This window comes from Mobula hypostoma, chromosome 28, assembly GCF_963921235.1.
Source record: "Mobula hypostoma chromosome 28, sMobHyp1.1, whole genome shotgun sequence".
Taxonomy (NCBI): domain Eukaryota; kingdom Metazoa; phylum Chordata; class Chondrichthyes; order Myliobatiformes; family Myliobatidae; genus Mobula; species Mobula hypostoma.
Genome location: NC_086124.1, coordinates 31903349 through 31927929, shown reverse-complemented (window position 1 = coordinate 31927929; position 24581 = coordinate 31903349). Strand labels below are relative to the sequence as shown.

Sequence of the window (24581 nt, the reverse complement as noted above, 5' to 3'; positions counted from 1 at the left end):
AAATATTACTTTCAATTTCAAACGGGCAGATGTGTTCATGAACCATTCAGAAATCTGATGGCAGAGGGGATTAAACTGTTTCCGAATCGTAGAGTGTAAATCTACAGGCTCCTGTAGCTCCTCCCTGATGGCAAGGCATGAGCTGGGTGATGGGGCTCCTTAACGATGGATGCCCCCTTGATGATGGTGCGGGGCGTTTTGCCACCTTCTGCAGCCTCTTGCGATCTTGTGGCCTCGTGTGACCTCTGTAGGGAAGCTGGTGTGGCTGAAGTTTGCCGATAATTCCGTTCTTGCTCGGTGGTGGTTCCTGTGGAGCCGCCGGTGGGAGTCACGGGGGTAGGTCTGGGATGTGCACGGTTACGTGCTGAGAGATTTGTGGGTTTCCTGGATTATTGCTGCACTGAGGGATGACGGCCACTGTGGGGCAGTGTTTCCTCACTCTGCCAGTCAGTGAGTGCGGGAAGGGAAACCCGGCCCTTCTGATCTCTCCCGACGCAGCTACCTTCTCCTGGAATCGCTCAGAGGGGCCGGATATCTCTCTTCACCCGCACCCCCTCCCCCAATTCCTTGACGCAGCGTTCTACACTGAGCTGCATTCTCCCAGAAATGCTCGGAGCAGCGTGATAAGCCCACCCTCCCTTGACTCAACCTTCTACGCGGAGCTGCATTCTCCCAGAATTGCTCGGAGAAGGGGCCGGATATTACCCCCCCCCCCCGCGCGTGGGGCGGTGTTCTACACTGAGCAGCATTCTCCTGAAATCGCTCAGACGAGTGACCAGATATCACCCCACCCTCAAACGACCTTTGATTCAGCATCATGCAGGCTGCCACAGGGCTATGGGCCTACCCAGGTGGAGTGCCTCTCCCTCACTGTGTCAGCCCACGTGTCCCCAAGAGCTGAGTCATGAAGACTCAGGTTATGGCAGAGTGCAGGATGCTGTGCCAACCTTTTAACCTTTGTGAAGATCAGTCTAACCCTGCTCCCCCCCCCATAGCCCTCTGTTTATCTGAAAGGCTCTTAAAGATGTCCCTAATATATCTGTCTCTGTCTCCACACCTGTCAGGGCATTACACTCGCTGTGTAAAAATTTGACCTCGGACGTTTTTCTCCAATCACCTTATGTTAGCCTTTTCTGCTCTGGCAAAAATTTCTCTGACTGTCCACTCGATCTGTGCCTCTTATCATCTGGTACACCTCTATCAAATCGCCTCTTATCCTCTGTCGCTCCAAAGAGAAAAGCCGTAGATCACTCGACCTATCCTCAGGAGAGACATACTGTCTAATCTAGTAAACCTCCTCTGCACCCTCTCTAAAGCTTTCTCATTCCTATAATGAGATGCCCAGAACTGAACACAATACTCCAAGTGTGTCAGTTCTATTATAGGGTTTTATAGAGCTGCAACATTACCTCACGGCTCTTAAACGCATTCCCCTGACGCCAATTGCCACCTTAATCACCCTATCAATTTGAGTGGCAACTTTGAGGAATCCGTGTACAAGTCTCTGTAATGGCCATGCCATAATTCCATGTACTGATCTGTGCTGTAGGTTTCAAAAGTACTTTTAATGTCAAAGAAATATATGCAGTATACATCCTGAAATTCTTTCTTTTCACAAACGTCCACAAAAACAGAGGAGTGCCCCAAAGAATGAACCACAAGACATTAGAACCACAAAGCCCCCCCCCCACGCACAAGCAGCAGTAAGGCAAAGATCCCACCCCCACCCACCAGCAAAAAAGCATCAGTGCCCTCCACCGAGCGCTCAAGCAAAACATCAGTAAAGACGCAGTACCCAAAGACTACTCGTTCACCGGATAATTTGACATACCACAGGCTCTCTCTCCCTAATATGGGAGAAAGAGGTGTTGCCGCTTCACAGCGATTGGGGAGACATAACAAAAGAACTTGCTGGTTGGTGTTAAAAGTCTGTTGCGTTGAGCTCTGGGCACACAGCCAACAGCAAACCCGCCGCTTCCCATCTTCCTTATTCACCCGTGACGCGTCAGCCGGCGCCGGCCCTTGAATCGTGCTAGTCTTCTAGGCCGTGTCCTTGGCGTATCGAACAGCGGCTGGTCATGAGGCCCTGAGAGCGGGTCCCATTCCGACAAGGAACCGAAGTCAGAGTGTAGTCTTCAAAAGAACCTTGAAAGCGAGAAAGAGAGCTATCAAAGATGGAAATAAAGCTGTTCCTGAAGACGCAAGCAGAGGAGTTGCCGTTTAGCGCCACCATCACTCGGCTCTGCCACTTTCATCCCCTCTGCTCCAGATACTTCTTGCACTAACACATTTCAACCCATCCCACTGACAATTTTGCCTTATCAGCTGCCTGTCATTCCTCACTGTCTCTCCGTGTGCTGCAGCTACCTGTAAACCAGTTGTCCAAACCTCTGCCCTATCCCTCTGGTTCCCATCCCCCCCTGCCAAACTAGTTTAAACCCTCCCCAACAGCTCCGGCAGACCTGCCCACAGTGGCATTCTCCCTCACGTTCAGGTGAAACCTGGCCTTTTTGTACATGTAACACCTCCAGAAGAGAAACCTGATACCCTGCCCCTGCACCGATCCCTCAGCAGCACATTCATCTGCCACATCGTCCTGTTCTTACCCCAGGTGCGTGGTGCAGGCAGCAATTCAAAGATTACTACACTTGAGGTCCTGCTTTTCCGCTTTTAATTCCTTAAACCTCTCCAAGACCTCATTGCTTTTCCTACCTCTGTCGTTGGCGCCAATATGTACCAAGATTTTGGCTGCTCACACTCGCCCTTTAGAAAGCTGTAGACCAGACCCAAGGCATCCCTAACCCAGGCAGCTGGGAGACGGCATACCATCGGGGTGTCTCTTTCACGCCCATGGAATCTCCTGTCTGCTTCTCTAACTGTGGAATCCCTAAACTCCTTTCCCTGCTTCACTTCTGAGCCACCGAGAGAGACTCTGTGCCAAAGACCCGGTCGCTGTGCCCTCTTGCACCGACCGGGACGTCCTCTCTGCCTGGACTGCCTTGGAGGTTTCATTGAGATCCCCTATCAAGATTATTTGGCGAGCCTGGAGTTTAGGTCGAGGTGACATAATCAGTGTGTTACTGAGCGTTGTTTCTGCCGTGTGCTCGTGTTTATATTGGTCTGACTCGTTGTTCTGATTGGTTGGTTGTCGCGCTGGCCACTGGACTCGGCTGGGTCCCATCCAACCGGCTAGCTGAGTGGTCCCCGCTGGCCTGTATCGCTGGTGACCGGTCGTTGTGAGTGTTGGTTCCTCGGGCGCAATTTACAAACCCGTGCGTCTGCAGGATCGGGGCCGAGGGGTGAGCAGAAACCACGCCCCATTGCGCACTGATGATGTCACCTCGACGTCGTGGTAATTTACCCAGTTATACGCTGGGGACGGAGTTCGAATCCCACCGTGGCAAATGGTGCATTTGAATTCAGTAAAAATATCTGATGAGAATGAAAGCATGTTGAATGTCGTGAAAACCCAACTGGTTCACTAATTTCCTTTAGGGGAGGAATCCTGCCTTCCTTGCCTGTCTGGTCTATGTGAGACTCCAGATCCACAGCAATGTGGTTGATGCTGAAATGGCCTCTAACAAGCTATTCGATTGTATCCAACTGATAAAACATTTGCAGCTGAACCTCCTGCTCATAAACAAATTCCCTATCTCACTCTGAACCTCATCAGCTATTATAATAAACTGTTTACCCAGCACTTCTCATCCAGACGATGGAGTTCAAAGTGCAACCATGGAAGTAAAATAAAACCAAACATGAAAATAAAAGACAAAAAAGATGTTGGTTAAAAGCAGGGCTAAATAGGTTTTGAGCTGGTGTTTAAAAATGTCAACTGATTGTAGATTTAGGTATCGAATTCCACCATGTAGGAGTGTGCAGTGCTGTGAGAAAGGCAGGTTACCTTAAACCCAGTCGCTTCGGGCGGGCAGGGCTCGGCAGCTGTGGTTGGCAGCTCATCTGTGAGAAGGAAAACTGTGCAATAGTTTTCCTTCAAACCAAGGAACCAGTGCGATACCTACTTTAGGAGGAAAAGTCCGGAGCTGGAATCCCAAAAGCAGCCCTACGTTGAATTCTGGCAACTCCTGCGAGGCTGTCGGTGCCGAACTGTATCGGTCTCTGCCTTTGAGTTCATCGGCTGTGTGGAGAGGAGGAGCTCGCTTATCATGCAGAACAAAATCCCTGGTTGATTGACCCTGATCAGCAGAGGGCCTCAATGAAGAGTCAGTGTTTCGGGACTGAGAAGCAAGGGGGAAAGGCTAGGGGGAGGGGAAGCCAGGTGTGCAAGAAAGGTAAAGGGCTGGGGAAGAAGGAATGTGGTGGGCGAGGGGAGTGGACCATAGGAGAAGGGGAACCAGGAGGAGGTGATAGGCAGGTGAGGAGAAGAGGCGAGAGGCCAGAGTGGGGAATGGGAGGGAGAGGGAATTTTTTTAACTGGAAGGAGAAACCGATGTTCATGCCATCAGGTTGGAGGCCATGGAGATGGAATATAAGATGTTGCTTGTCCACCCTGAGGGTGGCCTTACCGTAGCAACAGGGCCATGGACTGGCATGTTGGAATGGGGATAGGAATTAAAATGGCCACAGGAAAGTTCCACTTTTGGTGCTCGACGAGAGACCTTGATTCCTTCCTCTCCAGCCCTTTACCTTTCCTACCCACTCGGCTTCACCTTTTAGCTATCCTTCCCCTACCCCCACCTGTTTATTCTGATGTCTCTCCCCTTCCTCTCCAGTCCTGACGAAGGGTCTCAGCCCAAAACAACAACCCTTCGTTCATTTCCGTGTTTTGTGTGTGTTACTGTATGTCCTGGGTGGTGTGAATGAGGATGCGTCTTTACCAAAGGAGGTGTAAAAAGCACCTCTTCCTCCACCAGCCTGCAGGTCCCCACTGGGGCGGGTGTAGTACCTGCTTAGCCCCCTGATCAGGGTGCGTGAAGCCATGAGAGCAGGCAGTCGATATCACAGGCCCTGGTTATGATGTCAGGCAGACAGTCTTCAAAGAGTATTGATAATGGCTGGGGTCACCCATTTTGTAAAGACACTGCCCACAAGAAGGCGATGGCAAACCACTTCTGTAGAAAAATTTGCCAAGAACAATCACGGTCCTGGAAAGATCGCGATTGCCCCGTTATACAATGCAGCACATGGTGACTATCTATTCAAGTTTATTATAAACTTATTCATTTTTACATCTTGCACTATACTGCTGCCACAGAAGCAACAAATTTTGTGACATTTACGTCAGCGACAACACAGTAAACCTGACCTGATCTTGGTTCTGCCTTTGGACTGCGGGAGGAAACCGGAGCAGTCGGCGGAAACCCGCGCGGTCACGGCGAGAACGTGCAAACTCCGTACAGCCAGCAGCGGGAATTAAACCCAGGTTGCTGGTGCTGAAGTGGAGTCACGCTAACCGCTTCGAAAGGGAGCAAGCATAGCGGGAAGGTAGCCTCCCCCTCTTCCCAGGATGGACGGTCATGGCCAGGGGAGCCTGAGGAATGGGTAGAAGGTACAATGGTGTAGACTCTACAGCAGGGGTTCCTGACATGTTTTTATGCCACAGACCCCTACCAGGAACCGAGGTGTCTGTGGACCCCAGGTTAGGACCCCTCTTCTGGGGGCGGGGGGGGTGGGGGCCAAGTCAGATATGAGCTCAGAATCATCAGATTTATTAACATTGACATACACAGTACAGACCCTTCGGCCCACAATGTTGTTGCTGACATTTTAACCTAATCTTAGATCAATCTAACACTTCCTCCCATGTAGCCTTCCATTTTTCTATCATCCATCTGTCTGTCTAAGAGTCTCTTAAATGTCCCTAATATATCTGCCTCTACCACCTACCCCACAGTGCATTCCAGGTACCGACCACTCTGAGTAAAAAAAATCTTCTATCTCTGACGCACAGCTCTGCGCCCCCCCCCCCGCCATCACCTTAAAATTATGCCCCCTCGTATTAGTCAATTTCCACCCAGAGAAAAAGTCTGTGACTATCTCATCATCTTGTACAGCTCTGTCAAGTCGCTTCTGGTCCTCCTTCACTCCAAAGCGACAAGCCCTTGCTCGCTGAACCTTTTCTCATAAGACAAGCTCTCTATTCCAGGCAACATCCTGGTAAATCTCCTCCGTGCCCTCTCTGAAGCTTCTACATCCTTCTTGGTGATCAGAACCGAACACAATATTCCAAGTGTGATTCTAACCGTAGTTTTATGGAGCTGCAACATTACCTCAAGCCGCGGGTGGGGGGGTTGGGGTACAGGGGGTAATGGGGACAAGGTCCCTTTACCTATTAAATGCTCCCAATGGCGTGCATTTCAAATAGCCTCTGATAACCAAGTCCAGCCCTTGCCCTTCATGTGCGTCTTAGCTACTAAGCCTGTCGGAACCATTTCTACTGACAGAAGGGCCAAAGGCACCTTAAAACCAGTCACTTTTGGGCAGGTAGGACATGTCAGCCGTGGTCGGCAGCTCATCTAGAAGGAAAACTGGTCTCAAACCTCCACTGCCTTACATCTATATGCACTCTTTGGGAAAGGGTTCGGGAGTAAAAGCCGAGGGGGAAAATCCGGAGCTGCAGTCCCTGAGGAGCTGAACGCTGATCAACAACTCCTGATGCTCCGCTGGTGCCAAACCGTATCGGTCTCCGCCGTTCCCTTGGATTCATCAGCTGCGTGGAGAGGGAGAGCCTGCTGTGTGAGCTCCATATCGTGCATCCTGGCTTGCGTATCACGTAGACAACTAGGACACAATAACCACGGTCGTCCCTTAAAACATTACCTCGTGGCTCTGGAACTCAATCCCCCGACTAATGATGGCCAACACCTTCTTAACTACCCTATCAACTTGCATTGTAACTTTGAGGGATCTGTAGACCCCAGGATCTCTCAGTTCCTCCGTGGACATCTGTGTCCCTGAGATAAGATAGAGACATACAGTGAAGAAAGTTTGGAGATGGACATTTCAGCTGGGTGCACTGACAGAGTTATGCAGGGTGCAGGATGCAGAACAAGGCCGATGGAAGGGTGTCCAGGTCCACCCGGAGGTGCTCACCACGGCCCAGTGGCTGACGGTCACTACTCTCTTGGTCCTCGTCAGGCCACCGTGTCCCCCACCACGTTCCATCATGGAATGGGGGTCCTTCTCCAATTCCACTTGGTGTCACAACGCTCGGGCCACCGTGACCGCCTTCCCTAAGGACTTGTACATTCTCCCTGACACTGTGGCTTTCCTCTAACAGTTCAACGATGTAGGTTATTTGCTGATTGTAAACTGCCCCATGATTAGCCTAGGGTTAAAAATGTGGGTTGTCGGGTGGTGCAGCTCATCAGACCTGAAGGGCCTGTTCTGCACTGTTTTTCTAAATAAATAAAATTCACTGGGGTGGGGGGCGAGGAGCTGGCTCGATTCCACTGGGTGTTCCAGAGGGAGCATCTGGTAACCAGCATGGCCCTGGGGATTGAGGTAAACTGCAGGCCTTGCAGTTGTTGGAAGCAGAAAACAGGAAGAGGCCCTCAGAGACTGTTTTCCACTCAATCAGTTCCCCGGTCCTGTATTCTCCCACACCTACCTCCTCCTCAAACAGCACAGGGACATGCCCTTTTTTAGTTCAATACTTACCGCTGGAGTTTAGGGCAGCAAGGAAGGTCCTCCGTGTCTGTCTGTATAGAAGGATTCTTTCATTGCTGTTTCCATAACAATTTTGTTTGACCAGTCCCGGTTGTTAACCCTGAGCTGAACCCCCAAACCTGGAGGACCACGAAGTATGGCCTCTACCCTTTGACCTGTTCAGTGTTCAGTTCAAATTTGACCTGTAAACTTCGATCCGGCTAGGCTTGTGTTTGGAGCTGTGGTTTGATTGAAACTGGATGGAACACAGCACCGTACAGGCCCTTCAGCCCACAGTCATTCTAGCCCTTTAACTTCCTCCAAGATCAATCTCACCCTTCCCTCCCACGTAGCTGTCCAGTCTCTTAAATGTCCCTACTGTATCAGCCTGTACCACCACCCCCTGGCACCCACCACTCTGCGTAAATAAAACCTCCCTCTGCCATCTACCTTGGGTATCTGCAGCATTCCTGTTGTTTACCTTGGGTAGTGCAGGGTTCAGTATGACACTATTACAGCTCAGGGCAACAGGAGTTCGGAGGTCATTCCTGGCATTCAGCCCTGTCTGGAAGGAGCCCCCGTGAAATGCGTGGGTTTTCTCTGGGTGCTCTGGTTTCCTCCTACGGTCCAAAGATGTATCTGGTTAGCAAGATAATTGGTCATTGTAAATTGTCCTGTGATAATCGGGGTTTGTTGGGCAGCGAGCTCGAAGAACCTATTCTGCACTGTATCTGAACAAATAACCTCCCTCATGCTTTTCTCCAATCACCTTAAAATTATGCCCTTTCGTATAAGCCATTCCCGCCCTGGGAATTAATCTCTGCCTCTTATCATCTTGTACACCTCTATCAAGTCACCTCTCATCCTCCTCCTCTCCGAAAAGAAAAGCCCTATCTCACTCAGCCTATCCTAACATAGAACAGTACTGGATAATGAGAGGATGTGGGACTGTCCTGACTGAGGGGTCACCCATTTGGACAGAGACGAGGGTGGTCAGTTTTGTGGGGCACTTTCAGGAGGTTTGAGAGCAGGATGGTTAGGTGTGTGCTAAGGAAGGAGGTACCTGGGGTCGCAGAAATGCAGAGTCGAGCTGAGAGCTGGTTCACCCGTAAGATGCTGTCCTGTCGGTGTTACGGAAGTTGCTGGTTATGCTGCAGAAGAGGTTTATCAGGATGTCAGTTATAGAGAGCGAGATGGGGTGGGGAGGGCTTTTTTGTTTCACCAGCAGGGAAAGAGGCCGAGGGGGTGATCTGCGGGTATGTCAAACGAAAATCGACAGATTCCATTTAATTATCATGTACAGTGAAATGGGCCGTTGTGCGTTCACTGATCCACACATTCCGCCGCCCAGCTGGCAGAGGGGGCAGTCTGTAAGTGTCTCCACAGGCGGGTGAAGTCAGCATCTTTTCCCCCCATGGGAGGGGTATCAAGCACGTGGACACAGGTTTAAGGAGAGCGGGACGAGTTTCAAAGGGACACGAGGTTCTGCAGATGCTGGAAATCGTCACACACACGCACACAAAATACCGTCTAACTTTTCATTCCCTTTCCTTGGGGTAAAAGACTGTGTGTCACCCTGTCTTTACCCCTCATAATTCTGTAAAGCCACCCGAGGAGTGACGTCCCAGCCTCGCCCTTACACTCGGACCCTCGCGTCCTGGTAACGTGTGGCGGGTCAGGCTGGGTGGATGGGGGAGATCTGCCCCCCCGGGCGCTGAACGGTACAGCAAGTTGCTGCGATGGGCTATTCCTCCTCACCTCTCCTCCTCTCTCGCAGCGGACCAGGTGTACGGCGACCAGGACATGCACGACGTGGTCAGGAAGCACTGCATGGACTACCTGGTAAGAGAGAACCCAACTACTCCCACCCCACCCCCCATCCTAGTCCCCTGGGTCCTGTCTCCCCACCCTCCACTCCAGTACAGACACTAAGCCTCCAACCCCCACCATCATCCCCACCCAAAAAATATATCATTTGCTCTCCTGCCAAAATAATATAAGACCCCAACAAACCGCCTGTGATGGTCCGACCATGTGGGCATCACGGCCAAGAAAGCTCGCCAGTGCCTCTCACTTCCTCGGGATGCTGAAGAAGTTTAGCACGTTCCCCCATCGGCTCTTCCCGGTTTTTAACAGTGCACCATAGAAAGCCTCCTTTCAGGCTGCACCGTGACTCTGTACGGCAACTGCTTTGCCCGCGGCCGCAAGGAACTGGAGAGGGTTGTGAGCGCAGCTCAGCTCAGCTCATCACAGAAACCAGCCCCCATCCCCTCCATGGACTCAGCCTACACTTCCCACTGCCTTGGCAAAGTGGCCGGTATCAAAACCCCACCCACCCCGGCGTCCCCTCTTCTCCCCTCCCCCTCCGGGCAGAAGATACTGAGGCCTGAAAGTGCATCCCACCAGACTGCTACCCCGCTGTTATCAGACTACTGAACGGTCGCCAGGTATGATCGGATGGACTCTTGATCTCAGAATCTTCCCTCTTCGTGACCCCTGTACCTTATTGTCTGCCTGCTCTGCACTTTGTCTGTAATTATAACATTAGTTTCTACATTCTGTTATTACACAGTGCAGGCCCTTCAGCCCACAATGTTGTACCAACCTTTTAACCTTCTCCAAAGGTCAGTCTAACCCTACCTCCTCACATGATCCTAACCCACCATTTTTCTATCAGAGTCTCTGAAATGCCACTAATGTATCTGCGTCTTTCACCACCGTTGGCAGGGTGTTCCATACACCCACCGCTTTCTGTGTAAAAGAAACCTACCTCATTATCTCCCCTGTACTGTCCTTCAATCACCTTAAAACTATATCCTCTTTATCAGCCATTTCTGCCCTGGGAAAAAGTCTCCCTCATCTCTCCATGCCTCTTATCATCTTGTACATCTCTATCACGTCACCTCTCATCCTCCCTTGCTCCAAAGAGAAAAGCCCTAACTCACTCAACCTTTTCTCATGAGACACACTCTCTAATCCAGATAGCATCCTGGTAAATTACCACTGCACCCTCTAAAGCTTCCACATCCTTCCTATAATGAGGTGATCGGAACTGAACACGGTACTCCAAGTGCGGTCTAACCAGAGTTTTATAGATTTGCAATGTTGCTTCGTGGCTCTTGAACGCAATCTCCCAACCAATGAGGGCCAACACACCTCAGGCCCTGCTAACCACCCTATCAACTTGGGCAACTTTGAGGGATCTGTGGACGTGGACCCCTGAGATCCCACTGTTCCTCCACGCTGCTGAGAATCCTGTCATTAACCCTGTTGTTCTGTCTTCAAGTTTGACCTTTCAAGGTGACTCTCTTCACATCTTGCTGGTTGAACTTGATCTGCCGCTTTTCATCCTGTCAACATCCCATTTTAACCTAAGGCAACTTTCCACATGACGCCTAGTTCCAGCAAACTTTGCGTCAGCGGTTACAATTACCTTGCACTGACGCGGTCACCGTACCTGGGTAGAGATGCCAGTAACCAGGTTTCCCTGTGGGCACAGGTGAAGAACGCAGACTACTTTTCCAACTACGTGACCGAGGATTTCACCACTTACATCAACCGCAAACGAATCAGCAGTTGCCACGGCAACCACATCGAGATGCAGGCCATGGCTGAGATGTACAACCGGCCGGTGGAGGTGTACCAGTACAGTGCGGCAGGGCCGGACAATCTTGGTATGGAAGCCCCACCCCACTCTGTCACGATCTGTCTGTCTGCCCAACCGGTCACATCGCTCCTCCTGCCCCCACCCCTACTGGTGGGGATGCACCAGTACAACGTGGCAGGGCCGGACAGTCTCGGTATGGGAGACTGTCTGTCTGTCTCCCTCTCTCCACTCTCCTATCACTGACTCCTGTTACCCCCACCCCCGACCCACTCACTGATCGATTTGAGTGTCTCCTCTTCCCCGATCACCCGACGTCTGTTACACCCCCATCCCTCCTTCACCTCCCAGTGCTGTCACTGCCTCTCCATCTGTTTAACCCCTCCCCCCCACCCACCCTCAGTCAATCTCCCCTGCAGCTACAGTGGAGATTTTGTACGTTGTCCGGGCTCCTACCACTCCTTCCGCATTCACCCTCGCCTCCCTCCCTTTCCCTGGAGGAGCGGTGAACCGTAAAGGCGTCATGTTGTCATAGTCTGTCCCACACATCCCCCCAACTCCCTCGCCCTGACCCGTCTCACCCCCTCCACAGCCTGAATTCTGCCCTCCTCCCTCCCAGTCCCTCCTTTCCAGCCGACCCAGTTCCAGCGGTGTTGGCCATGCAGCTCTTCGAGTCGTCCCTCCCGCCACAGCCCTGACTGATCGACGACTCCTCTGTGATAGATCCATACCATTACCCGATTACCCGAAACCCTGGCCACCCACGGCTTCGCAACGTGCACGGACTGCCGGGTCCCTCCACCACCGCCCTCCCTGGGTTCCTCCTCGTTCACCCTCAACTGCAGCCTGACCGTTTGCGGGAGCTTGCTGTGTGTGGGTTGGCTCGGTGAGGGGCTGTTCTGGGGAGCTGGCCCACGGCACCTGATGCCCTCTGCTCTCTCACCTCTCCGGCAGAACCCATCAACACGTTCCACGGCATCCACCAGACTGAGGATGAGCCCATCCGGGTGAGCTACCATCGCAACATACACTACAACTCGGTGGTGAACCCCAACAAGGCCACCATTGGCGTGGGGCTCGGCCTTCCCGCCTTCAAACCCGGCGTGAGTGATCTCCCTCCGCTCTTACGGGCAGCTTTATAGTGGGGGGGAGGTGGGAAGGGGGGGTGTCGGATTCATAGTTGACACAGCGTGCTATCGGCCCCTTCGCTGTCATACTAACAGCGGCCTTGGTGCCATCTGGTCGTGCTTGGCCCACGATCCCTGTAAAGTTGGGGTTCTTAACCTTTATGCCATGGGCCCCTTTGGAAGTCTGGTGCAGCCTATGAACCCATCTCAGAATAATGTATTTCAATATAGAAACAAAAATACAGAGGATTACAAAAGAAACCAATTATATTGAATACGGTTATCAAAATATAAAAAAAAACCTAATTTGTGATATGGTAATATATCTGCTTCTTTATTAAATACCAAGTAGTGATAAGGGGGCCACACAGCTGCGTAATGGTTAGCAGGGCGCTTTACAGCACAGGCAGCATAGACTTAATTCCTGCTGTTATTGGTGAGGAATTGGTATCTTCTCCCCGCTATTGTGTGGGTTTCCTCCGGGTGTCCTGGTTTCCGCCCACTGTCCAAAGACGTACAGCTTGGTAGGTTAATTGGTTATTGTAAATTGTCCTCTGATTTTTTTTTATTATCGAGATACAGCGCGGACTAGGTCTTTTGGACCCTTCGAGCTGCCTCCGATTCCACCCTCGTTTAATCACGAGACAATTTACAAAGACCAGTTAACCTACCAACTGTATACCTTTGTCTTCTTTTCCTCTTGTTCTACCTCAATGCACAGTGAAATAGACCATAAGCCATAGGAGCAGAGTTCGGCCGTCTGGCCCACCAAGTGTGCTCTGCCATTCAATCATGGTTGATCGTATTTTTCCCCCCTCCTCAGCCCCACTCCCCAGTCTTCTCCCCATAACTTTTGATGGTGTGGCCAATCAAGACCCTATCAATCTTTGCCTTAAATACATCCAACGACCTGGCCTCCATAGCTGCCTGTGGTACAAATTCACCACCATTTGGCTAAAGAAATTTCTCCACATCTTGTTTTAAAGGAAAACCCCTGTATCCTGAGGCTGTGCCCTCTTGTCCTACACTCTCCCACCATGGGAAACATCCTTTCTACATCTACTCTGTCTAGGCCTTTCAACATTCGAAAGGTTTCAATGAGATCCCCCCCGACCATCCCCTAAATTCCAGCGAGTACAGACCCAGAACCATCAAACATTCTTTATATGATAAACATTTCATTCTCAGAATTATCCTTGTGAACTTCCACTGAACCTCTCCAATGCCAGCACATCTTAGATTGTTCACAATACTCAAGGTGAGGCCTCGTCAATGCCTCATAAAGCCTCAGATTCACATCCCTGCTCTTGTATTCTAGACCTCTTGAAATGAATTCCAACATGGCATTTGCCTTCCTCTCCACAGACTCAACCTGCAAGTTAGCCGTTAGTCGTTCTGCACAAGGACTCCCAAGTCCCTTTGCATCTCAGATTTTTGGATTTTCTCCCCATTTAGAAAATAGTTTGCACATTTATTTCTCCTACCGAAGTGCATGACCATGCATTTTCCAACACTATATTTAATTTGCCACTTGCTTGTCCATTCTCCTAATCTGTCTAAGTCCTTTTGTAGTCTACCCGTTTCCTCAACACTACCTGCCCCTCCACCAATCTTCGTATCATCTGTAAACTTGGAAACAAAGCCATCTACTCCATTATCCAAATCATTGATATTCAGCATAAAAAGAAGTGGTTCCAACACCAACCCTTGCAAATACCATTAGTCACTGGCAGATAACCAAAAGAGGATCCTTTTATTCCCACTTGCTGCCTCCTATCAATCAGCCAATGGATAGAGCAGTAACTTTCCTGTAATACCATGGGCTCGTAACCTGGGAAGCAGGCTGGTGTGTGGCACCTTGTCAAAGGCCTTCTGAAAATCCAAGTATATAACATCCACTACATCCCCTTTATCTATCCTGCTTGTAATCTCCTCAAAGAATTCCAACAGGTTTGTCAGGCAAGATTTTCCCTTTAGAAAACCATGCTGACTTTGACTTTGACTTTTCTTGTCCTCTGTCACCAAGTACTCCATAACCTCATCCTTAACAATTGACTCCAACATGTTCCCAACCACTGAGGTCAGGCTAACTGATCCATAATTTCCTTTCTGCTGCCTTCCTCCTTTCTTAAAGAGTGGAGTGACATTTGCAATTTTCCAGTCCTCTGGCACCATGCCAGAGTCCAATGATTCTTGAAAGATCATTGCTATTGCCTCCACATTCTCTACCGCTACCTCTTTCAGAACCCTAGGGTGCACTTTATCCGATCTGATTGACTTGTGCACCTTTAGGTCTTTCAACATTTTGAGCACCTCCTCCCTTGTAATAGTAACTGCACCCACTTCACTGTTCAACACCTGGCACACTGCTAGTGTCTTCCACAGTGAGAACTGATGCAAAACACTCGTTCAGTTCATCTATCATCTCCTTTCCCCCGTTATTATTTCTTTGGCCTCATTGTCTCGTGGTCCAATATCCACTTTCATCTCTCTTATTTTTTATATACTTGAAAAAGCTTTTTCTATCCATTTCCATACTGTTTGCTGGCTTGCTTTCATACTTTATCATTTCTGTCCTAATGACTCTCATAGTTGCTCTCTGTAGGTTTTTTAAAAGTTCCCAATCCCCTCTCTTTCTGCTCATTTTTGCTTTGTTGTATGCCCTCTCTTTTGCTTTTACATTAACTTTGACTTCCCTTGTCAGCCATGGTTGTACTATTTTACCGTTTGAGTATTTCTTTGTTTTTGGAATACATCTATCCTGCACCTTCCTCATCTTTCCCCAGAAACTCGTGCCATTGCTGGTCTGCTGTCGTCCCTGCCAGCATCTCCTTCCAGTTTACTTTGGCCAGCTCCTCTCTCACACCACTGTAACTTCCTTCACTCTTCTGAAATACTGCTACGTCAGACTTTACTTTCTCCCTGTCAAGTTTCAAGTTGAACTAGTCATATTGTGATCAGTGACTGCTGAGAGTTCCTTTACTTTAAGCTCCCTAATCGCCTCTGGTTCATCACACAGCACCCAATTAGCTGATCCCCTACTAGCCTCAACGACAAGCTGCTCTAAAAAGCCATCTGCTAGGCATTCAACAAACTCACTCTCTTGAGATCTATTTCCAACCTGATTTTCCCAATCTACCTGCATGTTGTAATCTCCCATGATTATCATAACGTTGCCCTTTTGACAGGCCTTTTCTATTTCCTGTTGTATTCTGTAGTTCATATACTAGCTACTGTTTGGAGGCCTGTCATCAGAGGCCTTTTACACTTGCAGTTTCTTAACACAACCCACAAGAATTCAGTAGACAATAGGTGCAGGAGTAGGCCATTCAGCCCTTCGAGCCAGCACCGCCATTCACTGTGATCATGACTGATCATCCACAATCAGTACCCTTTTCCTGCCTTCTCCCCATATCCCTTCACTCCGCTATCTTTAAGAGCTCTATCTAACTCTTTTTTGAAAGAATCCGGAGAATCGCCCTCCACTGCCTTCTGAGGCAGAGCATTCCACAGAACCACAACCCTCTGTGTGAAAAAGTTTTTCCTTAACTCCGTTCTAAATGGTCTACCCCTTATTCTTAAACTGTGGCCTCTGGTTCTGGACTCCCCCAACATCGGGAACATGTTTCCTGCCTCTAGCATGTCCAATCCCTTAATAATCTTATATGTTTCAATCAGATCCCCTCTCATCCTTCTAAATTCCAGTGTATACAAGCCCAGTCGCTCCAATCTTTCAACATATGGCAGTCCCGCCATCCCGGGAATTAACCTCGTGAACCTCCGCTGCACTCCTTCAATAGCAAGAATGTCCTTCCTCAAATTTGGAGACCAAAACTGTACACAATACTCCAGGTGTGGTCTCACCAGGGCCCTGTACAGCTGCCGAACATCTTCAACATCTTCCATTCCTAAGTCACATGATCTGATGTCATTCGTTACCAGGAGAGCCATGCCACCCCCTCTACCTACCTTCCTATCCCTCCGATACAAAGTGTAAATGATCTGTATGGATGCACACAAAACAAAATATCTTCACTGTACCTTTGGTACCTGTGACGGCTGTGTACTGATTTTGGAGCCCCTGCCCAAGAGCATTCACCCTGTCTGTGCTCCTCAATGGCGGCAAGTAGATAGGTTTGAGTGCACCTGCAGTGAACTTCTACAGGAGGATTCAGAGCAGACCCTTTTCAAGATATCCAGCTGTGCCGAGCCCCTGCTGGATTCTTTCCACTCCATCTACCTGGCACGATTTTGGTATAGAACACTACAGCACAGTACAGGTCTCTGGCCCACCATGTTCTGCCAACTTTCTAAACCAACTCAAAGACCAATCTAACCATTCCTTCCCACATAGACCTCCATTCTTCTATCATCTATATGCCTATCTAAGAGTTAAATGCCCTTAATGTATCTGTCTCGACCAGCACTCCTGGCAGGGCGTTCCACACACACACCACTCTCTGTTTAAAAAAAAACTACCTCTGACATTCCCCCCTTTACTCCAACCACCATAAAATTATGCCCCCTTCTATTAGCCATTTCCACCCTGGGGAAAAAGTCTCTGGCTGTCCACTTGAACAATGCCCCTCATCGTCTTGTACACCTCTGTCAAGTCACCTCTCATCCTCCTCTCCGAAGAAAAAACTGTAGCTCGCTCAACCTATCTTTATAAACCACACTCTCTAATCCAGGCAGCATCCTGGTGAACCCCTCTGCACCTTCCCTAAAGCTTCCACATCCTCCTTATAGTGAGGAAACCAGAACTGAATAACCAGGAGCTTATAGATCTGAGGAGGATTATTTTTTGCCGGGAGGGAGAGGTGGGGTCGGAATTTGGAACTCAGACAGTGAGTTGAACGTTGAACAAGTTTCCAGACCTGCAGTTGAAGGCACAGATGCAGGAGATTCTGCAGGTGTTACAGATCTTGAGCAACACACTCAAAATGCTGGAGGAACCAAGCAGGTCAGGCAGCGTTTGTAGAGGATCTTAGCCCGAAATCTCGATCTTTTATTCCCCTCTGTAGACGCCACCTGACCCGCTGAGTTCCTGCAGCGTTTTGTGTGTGCTGATCAGAGCCACGAGCCCCTCCCCCCCCCCCCCCCGATGGACGGATTTACACCAGATTGGTTACTTCACTGTCACAGGGAGCTTGCTACATAGCCCAAACAGCTTGTGCTCCATATCTCACTGCCCTGGCTTATGTGTCGTGTAGACAGCCGAGACACAATGTCCATGGTCTACCCCGTGTGACCACCGTGTTGCTGTCTGGCTACAGATTCCTGGTGAAATAGGCGCAACGGGGTTCTGAACTGCCAGGCCCACCCCACCGCAATGCACCAGTCCCAACATTTTCCGCATCTCTCTAGACTTTGCCCAGGTATCAGGCTCGGCATTGTCAGCCTCTGAGAGGGGTGGGAGGGTGTACGGCAATACGGGGTCCTGCCGGGATAGCCTGTGCACTCATTGCCCGCCCCTCCCTCAGTCCGCAGATCAGTCGCTGATGAAGAACGCCATCAAGACGTCGGAGGAGTCGTGGATCGAGCAGCAGATGCTGGAGGACAAGAAGCGGGCGACCGACTGGGAGGCGACGAACGAGGCCATCGAGGAGCAGGTGGCCCGCGAGTCCTACCTGCAGTGGCTGCGCGACCAGGAGAAGCAGGCTCGACAGGTCAGTGGGGTGGCGAGGGAGGGGTGGGGACGGGGTGGTGACAGTGTAACCCAGTGTGGAGGAGGACAGAGATGGTGTTACCCTGTGTGGAGGGGGACAGAGATGATGTTACCCTGTGTGGAGGGGACAGAGATGGTGTAGCTCAGCGTGGAGGGGACAGAGATGGTGTTACTCAGCGTGGAGGGGACGGAGATGGTGTTACCCTGCGTGGAGGGGACAGAGATGGTGTTACCCTGCGTGGAGGGGACAGAGATGGTGTTACCCTGCGTGGAGGGGACAGAGATGGTGTTACCCTGTGTGGAGGGGACAGAGATGGTGTTACCCTGCGTGGAGGGGGACAGAAATGGTGTTACCCTGCATGGAGGGGACAGAGATGGTGTTACCCTGCGTGGAAGGGACAGAGATGGTGTTACTCAGCGTGGAGGGGACAGAGATGGTGTTACCCTGTGTGGAGGGGACAGAGATGGTGTTACCCTGTGTGGAGGGGGACAGAGATGGTGTTACCCTGCGTGGAGGGGACAGAGATGGTGTTACTCAGCGTGGAGGGGACAGAGATGGTGTTACCCTGTGTGGAGGGGGACAGAGATGGTGTTACCCTGCGTGGAGATGGTGTAACCCAGCGTGGAGGTGGTGTTACCCTGCGTGGAGGTGGTGTAACCCAGCGTGGAGGTGGTGTTACCCAGCGTGGAGGTGGTGTTACCCAGCGTGGAGGTGGTGTTACCCAGCGTGGAGGTGGTGTTACCCAGCGTGGAGGTGGGGTTACCCTGCGTGGAGGTGGTGTTACCCAGCGTGGAGGTGGTGTTACCCAGCGTGGAGGTGGTGTAACCCAGCGTGGAGGTGGTGTAACCCAGCGTGGAGGTGGTGTCACCCAGCGTGGAGGTGGTGTCACCCTGCGTGGAGGTGGTGTTACCCAGCGTGGAGGTGGTGTTTCCCTGCGTGGAGGTGGTGTAACCCAGCGTGGAGGTGGTGTTACCCTGTGTGGAGGTGGTGTAACCCAGCGTGGAGGTGGTGTTACCCTGCGTGGAGGTGGTGTTACTCTGCGTGGAGATGGTGTAACCCAGCGTGGAGGTGGTGTTACCCCACGGAGAGTGGGTGGTGTGGTTTGATCCGGTGTGAAGTGGACTTTTTGATGGTGTAAGCCCACCCAGATAGGTTTGTGATGGTGTAAGGAGAAATGATGGCGTAAAGCCGTGGGAAGGAGTTGCAGCCCGCCGGAAGGGGGTGGTGAGGGTGTAACCCTGTAGAGAGGGGAGTGCTGATGGGGTAACACTGCGGCGGCTGATTCTTCCCCCCCCAGTTCTCACTGAGCTGTGTTTCCCTCAACAGCCGCGGAAAGCCTCAGCCACCTGTAGTTCGGCTACAGCAGCGGCCAGTTCCGGCCTGGAGGACTGGAGTGGACGGTCACCTCGCCAGCGCAGCACTGCCTCCTCACCCGAGCACCTCGAGCCCCACCTAGACACCGGAGGCAAACCCCCCTCCCCCAGCACTGCTGTCGCACTGGCCCTTGGCAAGCCCCCCTCGCCCTGTGCTCCAGGTGAGTTGTCGCTTCCCGTCCGATCACTTGACAGCCTGCTGTCCCCACCCCACCATGACTACAACCCCTCCCCCCTGCCACCGACTTCCCCTCCCCCCCCTCACCCCCTCCCCTCTCCCCGCTCCCCAGGGTCTGTCAGGCACCGTCCCATGCCCTGTGCTGTGTCCCTCTGCAGGAACCAGCAGACAGATGTCCTCGGGCGGAGAGCGGGTCTCGTCCCCGGCCGTGTCGCTGTGCCCCACCCTCGACTGTCGCGCCATCATGCAGCAGATGTCGCCCACCGCCTTTGGTGAGTGGGAGGGTGGTGCGCAGGCCAGACAGGGCGGTGGGTGGGGGTCTGTCAGTCTGCAGGGCGGGCGGGCGGGCGGGTGTGTCGGTCAGTGGGTCCGGCCCTCTGAGGCGTGACCATGAGGGCTCCAGGAGCTCAGTGGTTGGGGCATGGGAGATGCAGCCAATCACACATGCTCGGACACACAGGAGCCACCAATCACGCCCACTCAGACACACAGGAGCAACCAATCACGCCCACTCAGACACACAGGAGCAACCAATCACGCCCACTCAGACACACAGGAGCAACCAATCACACATGCTCGGACACACAGGAGCCACCAATCACGCCCACTCAGACACACAGGAGCAACCAATCACGCCCACTCAGACACACAGGAGCAACCAATCACACCCACTCAGACACACAGGAGCAACCAATCACACCCACTCAGACACACAGGAGCAACCAATCACACCCGCTCAGACACACAGCAGCAACCAATCATACATGATCGGACACACAGGAGCAAGCAATCACACCCACTCAGACACACAGGAGCAACCAATCACACCCACTCAGACACACAGGAGCAACCAATCACGCCCACTCAGACACACAGGAGCAACCAATCACGCCCACTCAGACACACAGGAGCAACCAATCACACCCGCTCAGACACACAGCAGCAACCAATCATACATGATCAGACACAGAGGAGCAACCAATCATACATGCTCGGACACTGAGGAGCAACCAATCACACCGCTCAGAGACACAGGAGCAACCAATCACACCCGCTCAGACACACAGGAGCAACCAATCACAGATACTCAGACACACAGGAGCAGTCAATCACACCCACTCAGACACATAGTAGCTCCAAATCCCACAAACTCAGACACACGCGTACACACACAGGCACGCACTCTCAAACTCACTCACTCATGTAGACACACACTCTCACACACCTACAGACACAGACAGGTGTGCACGCAGACACTGACGGGGGGTTGGCAGCTGAAGTAACCAAACTGGTATCATTAGTTTTAACCACACCTTTGTCTCTTCCTCCCCCTTCCCCCTTCCCCCCTCCCCTCTCCCCCACATCCCAGGCCTGGCTGACTGGGAGGATGACGAGATCCTCGCCTCAGTGCTGGCTGTGTCCCAGCAGGAGTACCTGGACAGTATGAAGAAGAGCAGGGAACCCCACAGAGAATCTTCACCAGACCACAGCTGATGGACTGCCCCCTACCCCACCCTGCCCTGACCCCTTTCCCACCAACACACACTGCCCCCCTCCCCCGCCCCGTGCTAGGCACAAGAGACTTTTCTTTTATTGACTAGATGCATGTACAGAGAAGCCATGGAATAATGTTGCACCCACCACGATACTGACCTGCCGTCTTCGGAAATATAATTTTGTGTTATTGGTTTGGCTCTGATCTCTGCTCCGTCAGGGGTGTGAGAGGCAGTGAGCAGGAGAGGGAGGGGGGAGGCTGCTCCCTGCCCACGTTCAAGGAGCATCTTGATTCGGGAGATGAAGACGGCAGCTGGCTGAGTGTGTTCCCTCTCTGGCCCCCCCCCCCCCGCTGCCTGACTGGGGAGGGTGTGGATCATCCCCTGGGCACTGGGCTTCACGTGGGCCACCTGGATGGACATCTCCCACAGCCTGGTCAGTGCTCAAGGCTGTCTGTTTACATGGACTGGAGTTGGTTCGTTATTGTCACAGGTACCAAGGTACAGTGAAGAGCTGCTCTTGCATTCTGTTCGTACAGATCAGATCATTGCACAGTGCATTGAGGTAGAACAAGATAGATTGTGAGGTCTAGAGTCCATCTTATCGTACTGGGGGACCGTTGAATAGTCTGATAACAGCGGGTGGAAGCTGTCCTTGAGCCTGGTGGGATGTGTTTTCAGGCCTTTGTATCTTCCGCCCGATGGGAGAGGGGAGAAGAGAGAATGTCCAGGCCGGGCAGGGGTCTGTGATTACACTGACTGCCTTACAGAGGCAACGAGGAGCAGTCAGAGTCCGTGGCAGGGAGGCTGGTTTCTGTGATGTGCTGAGCTGTGTCCACAACCCTCTTCAGTTTTGCACGGTCACGGGGGGACGTGACTGTGATCCGAGTCCCCAGGGAGAAGCTGCTGATGTAGAAGTTGCTGTTCATCACAACGGGCGGGCATTCTGGAGCGCCTCGCGAGCCCAAAAGTAAATCACGTTTTTATACCCTGAAGATCAAAGGCTACAGCAGGTGATTGAATACAGTTTCAATAGTTGCAATAACATCGTTTGCTTCAATATTTTGGGTTGACAATGCTTCCTTTGAATTACCTATCTATAGTGGGTTCATATCTTTGAATGTTTTACCACCTCTGCTGGGACAATGTAATTCACACAGATGGTCTGAAAGCTTTCTAGGGATTGAGATCCCAGATACCCAAAATTTATGTTGTCAGGGCTGACTCTGGTATTATCACAACTATTGATTGAAAACGAAACCTGTGACCATGTCTGAACTCGGTCACAATGGTGCAAGATATCTTAGCTCATGTTGCCCGGTTTGATGCAGGCCAGTTAACATTACCCCATTGTCCAAAGTTCAAAGTAAATTTACAATCAAAGTACAGACACGTCACTATATGTAGATGATGGAGGCATTCACAGTAGAACAAAGAAGTGCAATAGAATCAGTGAAAATCTACACACACAGGCAGGCAGGCAGCGCACCCAGGCTTATCGTATCAGCAGCAATTGAAGGCTCTGGCCCTGTACTCGCTGGAATTTAGAAGAATGAGTCGGTGGGGGGGTCCTCAATGAAACCGATTGAATGTTGAAAGGCCTAGTTAGAGTGGATGTGAAGAGGATGTTTCCTTTGGTGGTGGGGGAGTCTAGGACCAGAGGGCACAGCCTCAGGATAGAGGGGCGTCCATTTAGAACAGAAATGAGGGATTTATCGAGCAGGAGGTTGGTGAATCTGTGGAATTCACTGCCACAGTTGGCTGTGGATGCCAGGTCATTGGGTCTTTTTAAGAAGGAGTTGATAGGGTGTGAAAGGCTATGGGGAGAAGGCAGGAGAGGGAAATGGACACGGTGAATTCCTTAGCCTCCAGAGGAAGGAGAGGTGTTGGTGAGCTTTCCTGGCCGGGGCATCAACATCGTTGGACCAGGACAGGTAACTGATAATGTTCACACCGGGGAACTTGAAGCTCTCTCACTTGACCTCAACACCGTTGACGCAGACAGGAGCATTGCCCCAGCCCCTCCCCTCCACTTCCTGAAGTCAGTGGCCAGCTTACTGAAGTAGACAAGGTTGTGTTTCCATCTCCTTCCTGTACCTCATGGTCATTTGAGATCCGGCCCACTATGGTCGTGTTAGATAGAGTCAGAGTGGACTCTGGCCACGCACTCACGAGTGTGCAGGCAGTAGAGTAGAGGGCTGAGGACGCAAACTTGTGGGGTGCCAGCATTAAGAATAATTGTCGTAGCTGCTGTTGCCTCTCCTTACTGATTAGAGTCATAGAAAAGTACAGCACAGAAGCAGGCACTTCGGCCCATCTAGTCCTGCTGAACCATTTAAACTGCTTCTTCCCATCGACCTGCACTCGGACCACTGCCCTCTGTAATCCTACCAGGTACCTATCCAAACTTCTCTTAAATGTTGAAATTGGGCTCACATACACCACCTCTGTTGGCTGTTTGTTCCACACTCTCACCATCCTCTGAGTGAAGAAGTTTCCCCTCATGTTCCTTAAGCATTTTGCCTTTCACCCTCAACCCATGGCCTCTAGTTGTAGTTGCACCAGCCTCAGTGGGAGGAGGCCTGTTTGCATTTACCCTGTCTATATCCCTCATAATTTTGTATCATCGTCATCATGCTGTGCCGTGCCATATGATGGGTGATCACTGTGACCATGATTGTTTTTGGCAAATGTTTCTACAGAAGTGGTTTGCCATTGCCTTTTTCTGGGCAGTGTCTTTACAAAACAGGTGGACCCCCCCCCCGCCCCCGCCCAGCCATTATCAATGCTCTTCAGAGATTGTCAGTGGTCACATAACCAGGACTTGTGATCTGCACCGGCTGTTCGTCCATCCATCCACCGCCTGCCCCCATGGCTTCACGTGACCCTGATCGAGGGGCTAAGCAGTTGCTACACCTTGCCCCAGGGTGACCTGCAGGCTAGCGGAGGGATGTAGCGCCTTGTCACCTGTCAGAACCTCTGTGTCAAATCTCCCCTCAATCTTCCACATTTCGTACGTGCCACAGAATGAAATCCTAAGCTATTCAATCTTTCAGTTGTGGTCTGTTGGTCAGGAAACCAAAGATCCAGTTGCAGCGGGAAGCATTGACTCCCAAGGTCCAGATTTAAGGCAGAGGTGTTGTCAGTTCAGTCAACACACTCCGAGGGCAGGAACTTTGCCCCGTTGACAGCTCAGGCAAAGCACAAGCACCAAATGTCTCAATTTGCAAATCTGCAGTGTGCCCCTTGACCTCTCAGGGGTGGGGGGGGCAGGGGGACTGATATCTGCATTTGTTTGGCTGCCTAACGGAGGTTAGTTTGCATTTTATTCATCCAGCCCTCCCCCCCCCACCTCACTAGACACATAAATACTGTCCATATGCTACCCTTTCACCCAAAGGATGGTCCACGTGTTGTGCTGCCTGAGGAAATGGTTGAGGGAGGTACATTGACGGTATTTTAAAGGTACTCGGACACGTAGGCATGAAGGGTTAGAAGAATGAGGGATGGGTGCCTTGGTCCAGTTTGG

The 24581-nt window shown here is 51.3% G+C and overlaps 1 protein-coding gene across 1 annotated transcript in view; it reads left to right on the top strand.

The window, feature by feature from the left end:
* Positions 1–22054, top strand: part of otud5a (OTU deubiquitinase 5a) — a 38993-nt gene extending 16939 nt beyond the window's left edge. The window contains 7 exon segments of the mRNA XM_063035028.1: positions 9386–9450; positions 11108–11282; positions 12167–12315; positions 17823–18008; positions 19335–19542; positions 19718–19831; positions 20929–22054. Of these exon segments, the coding sequence (XP_062891098.1) occupies positions 9386–9450; positions 11108–11282; positions 12167–12315; positions 17823–18008; positions 19335–19542; positions 19718–19831; positions 20929–21053 (1022 nt within the window). The 3' untranslated portion in view covers positions 21054–22054.
* Positions 22055–24581: the final 2527 nt, after the last annotated feature.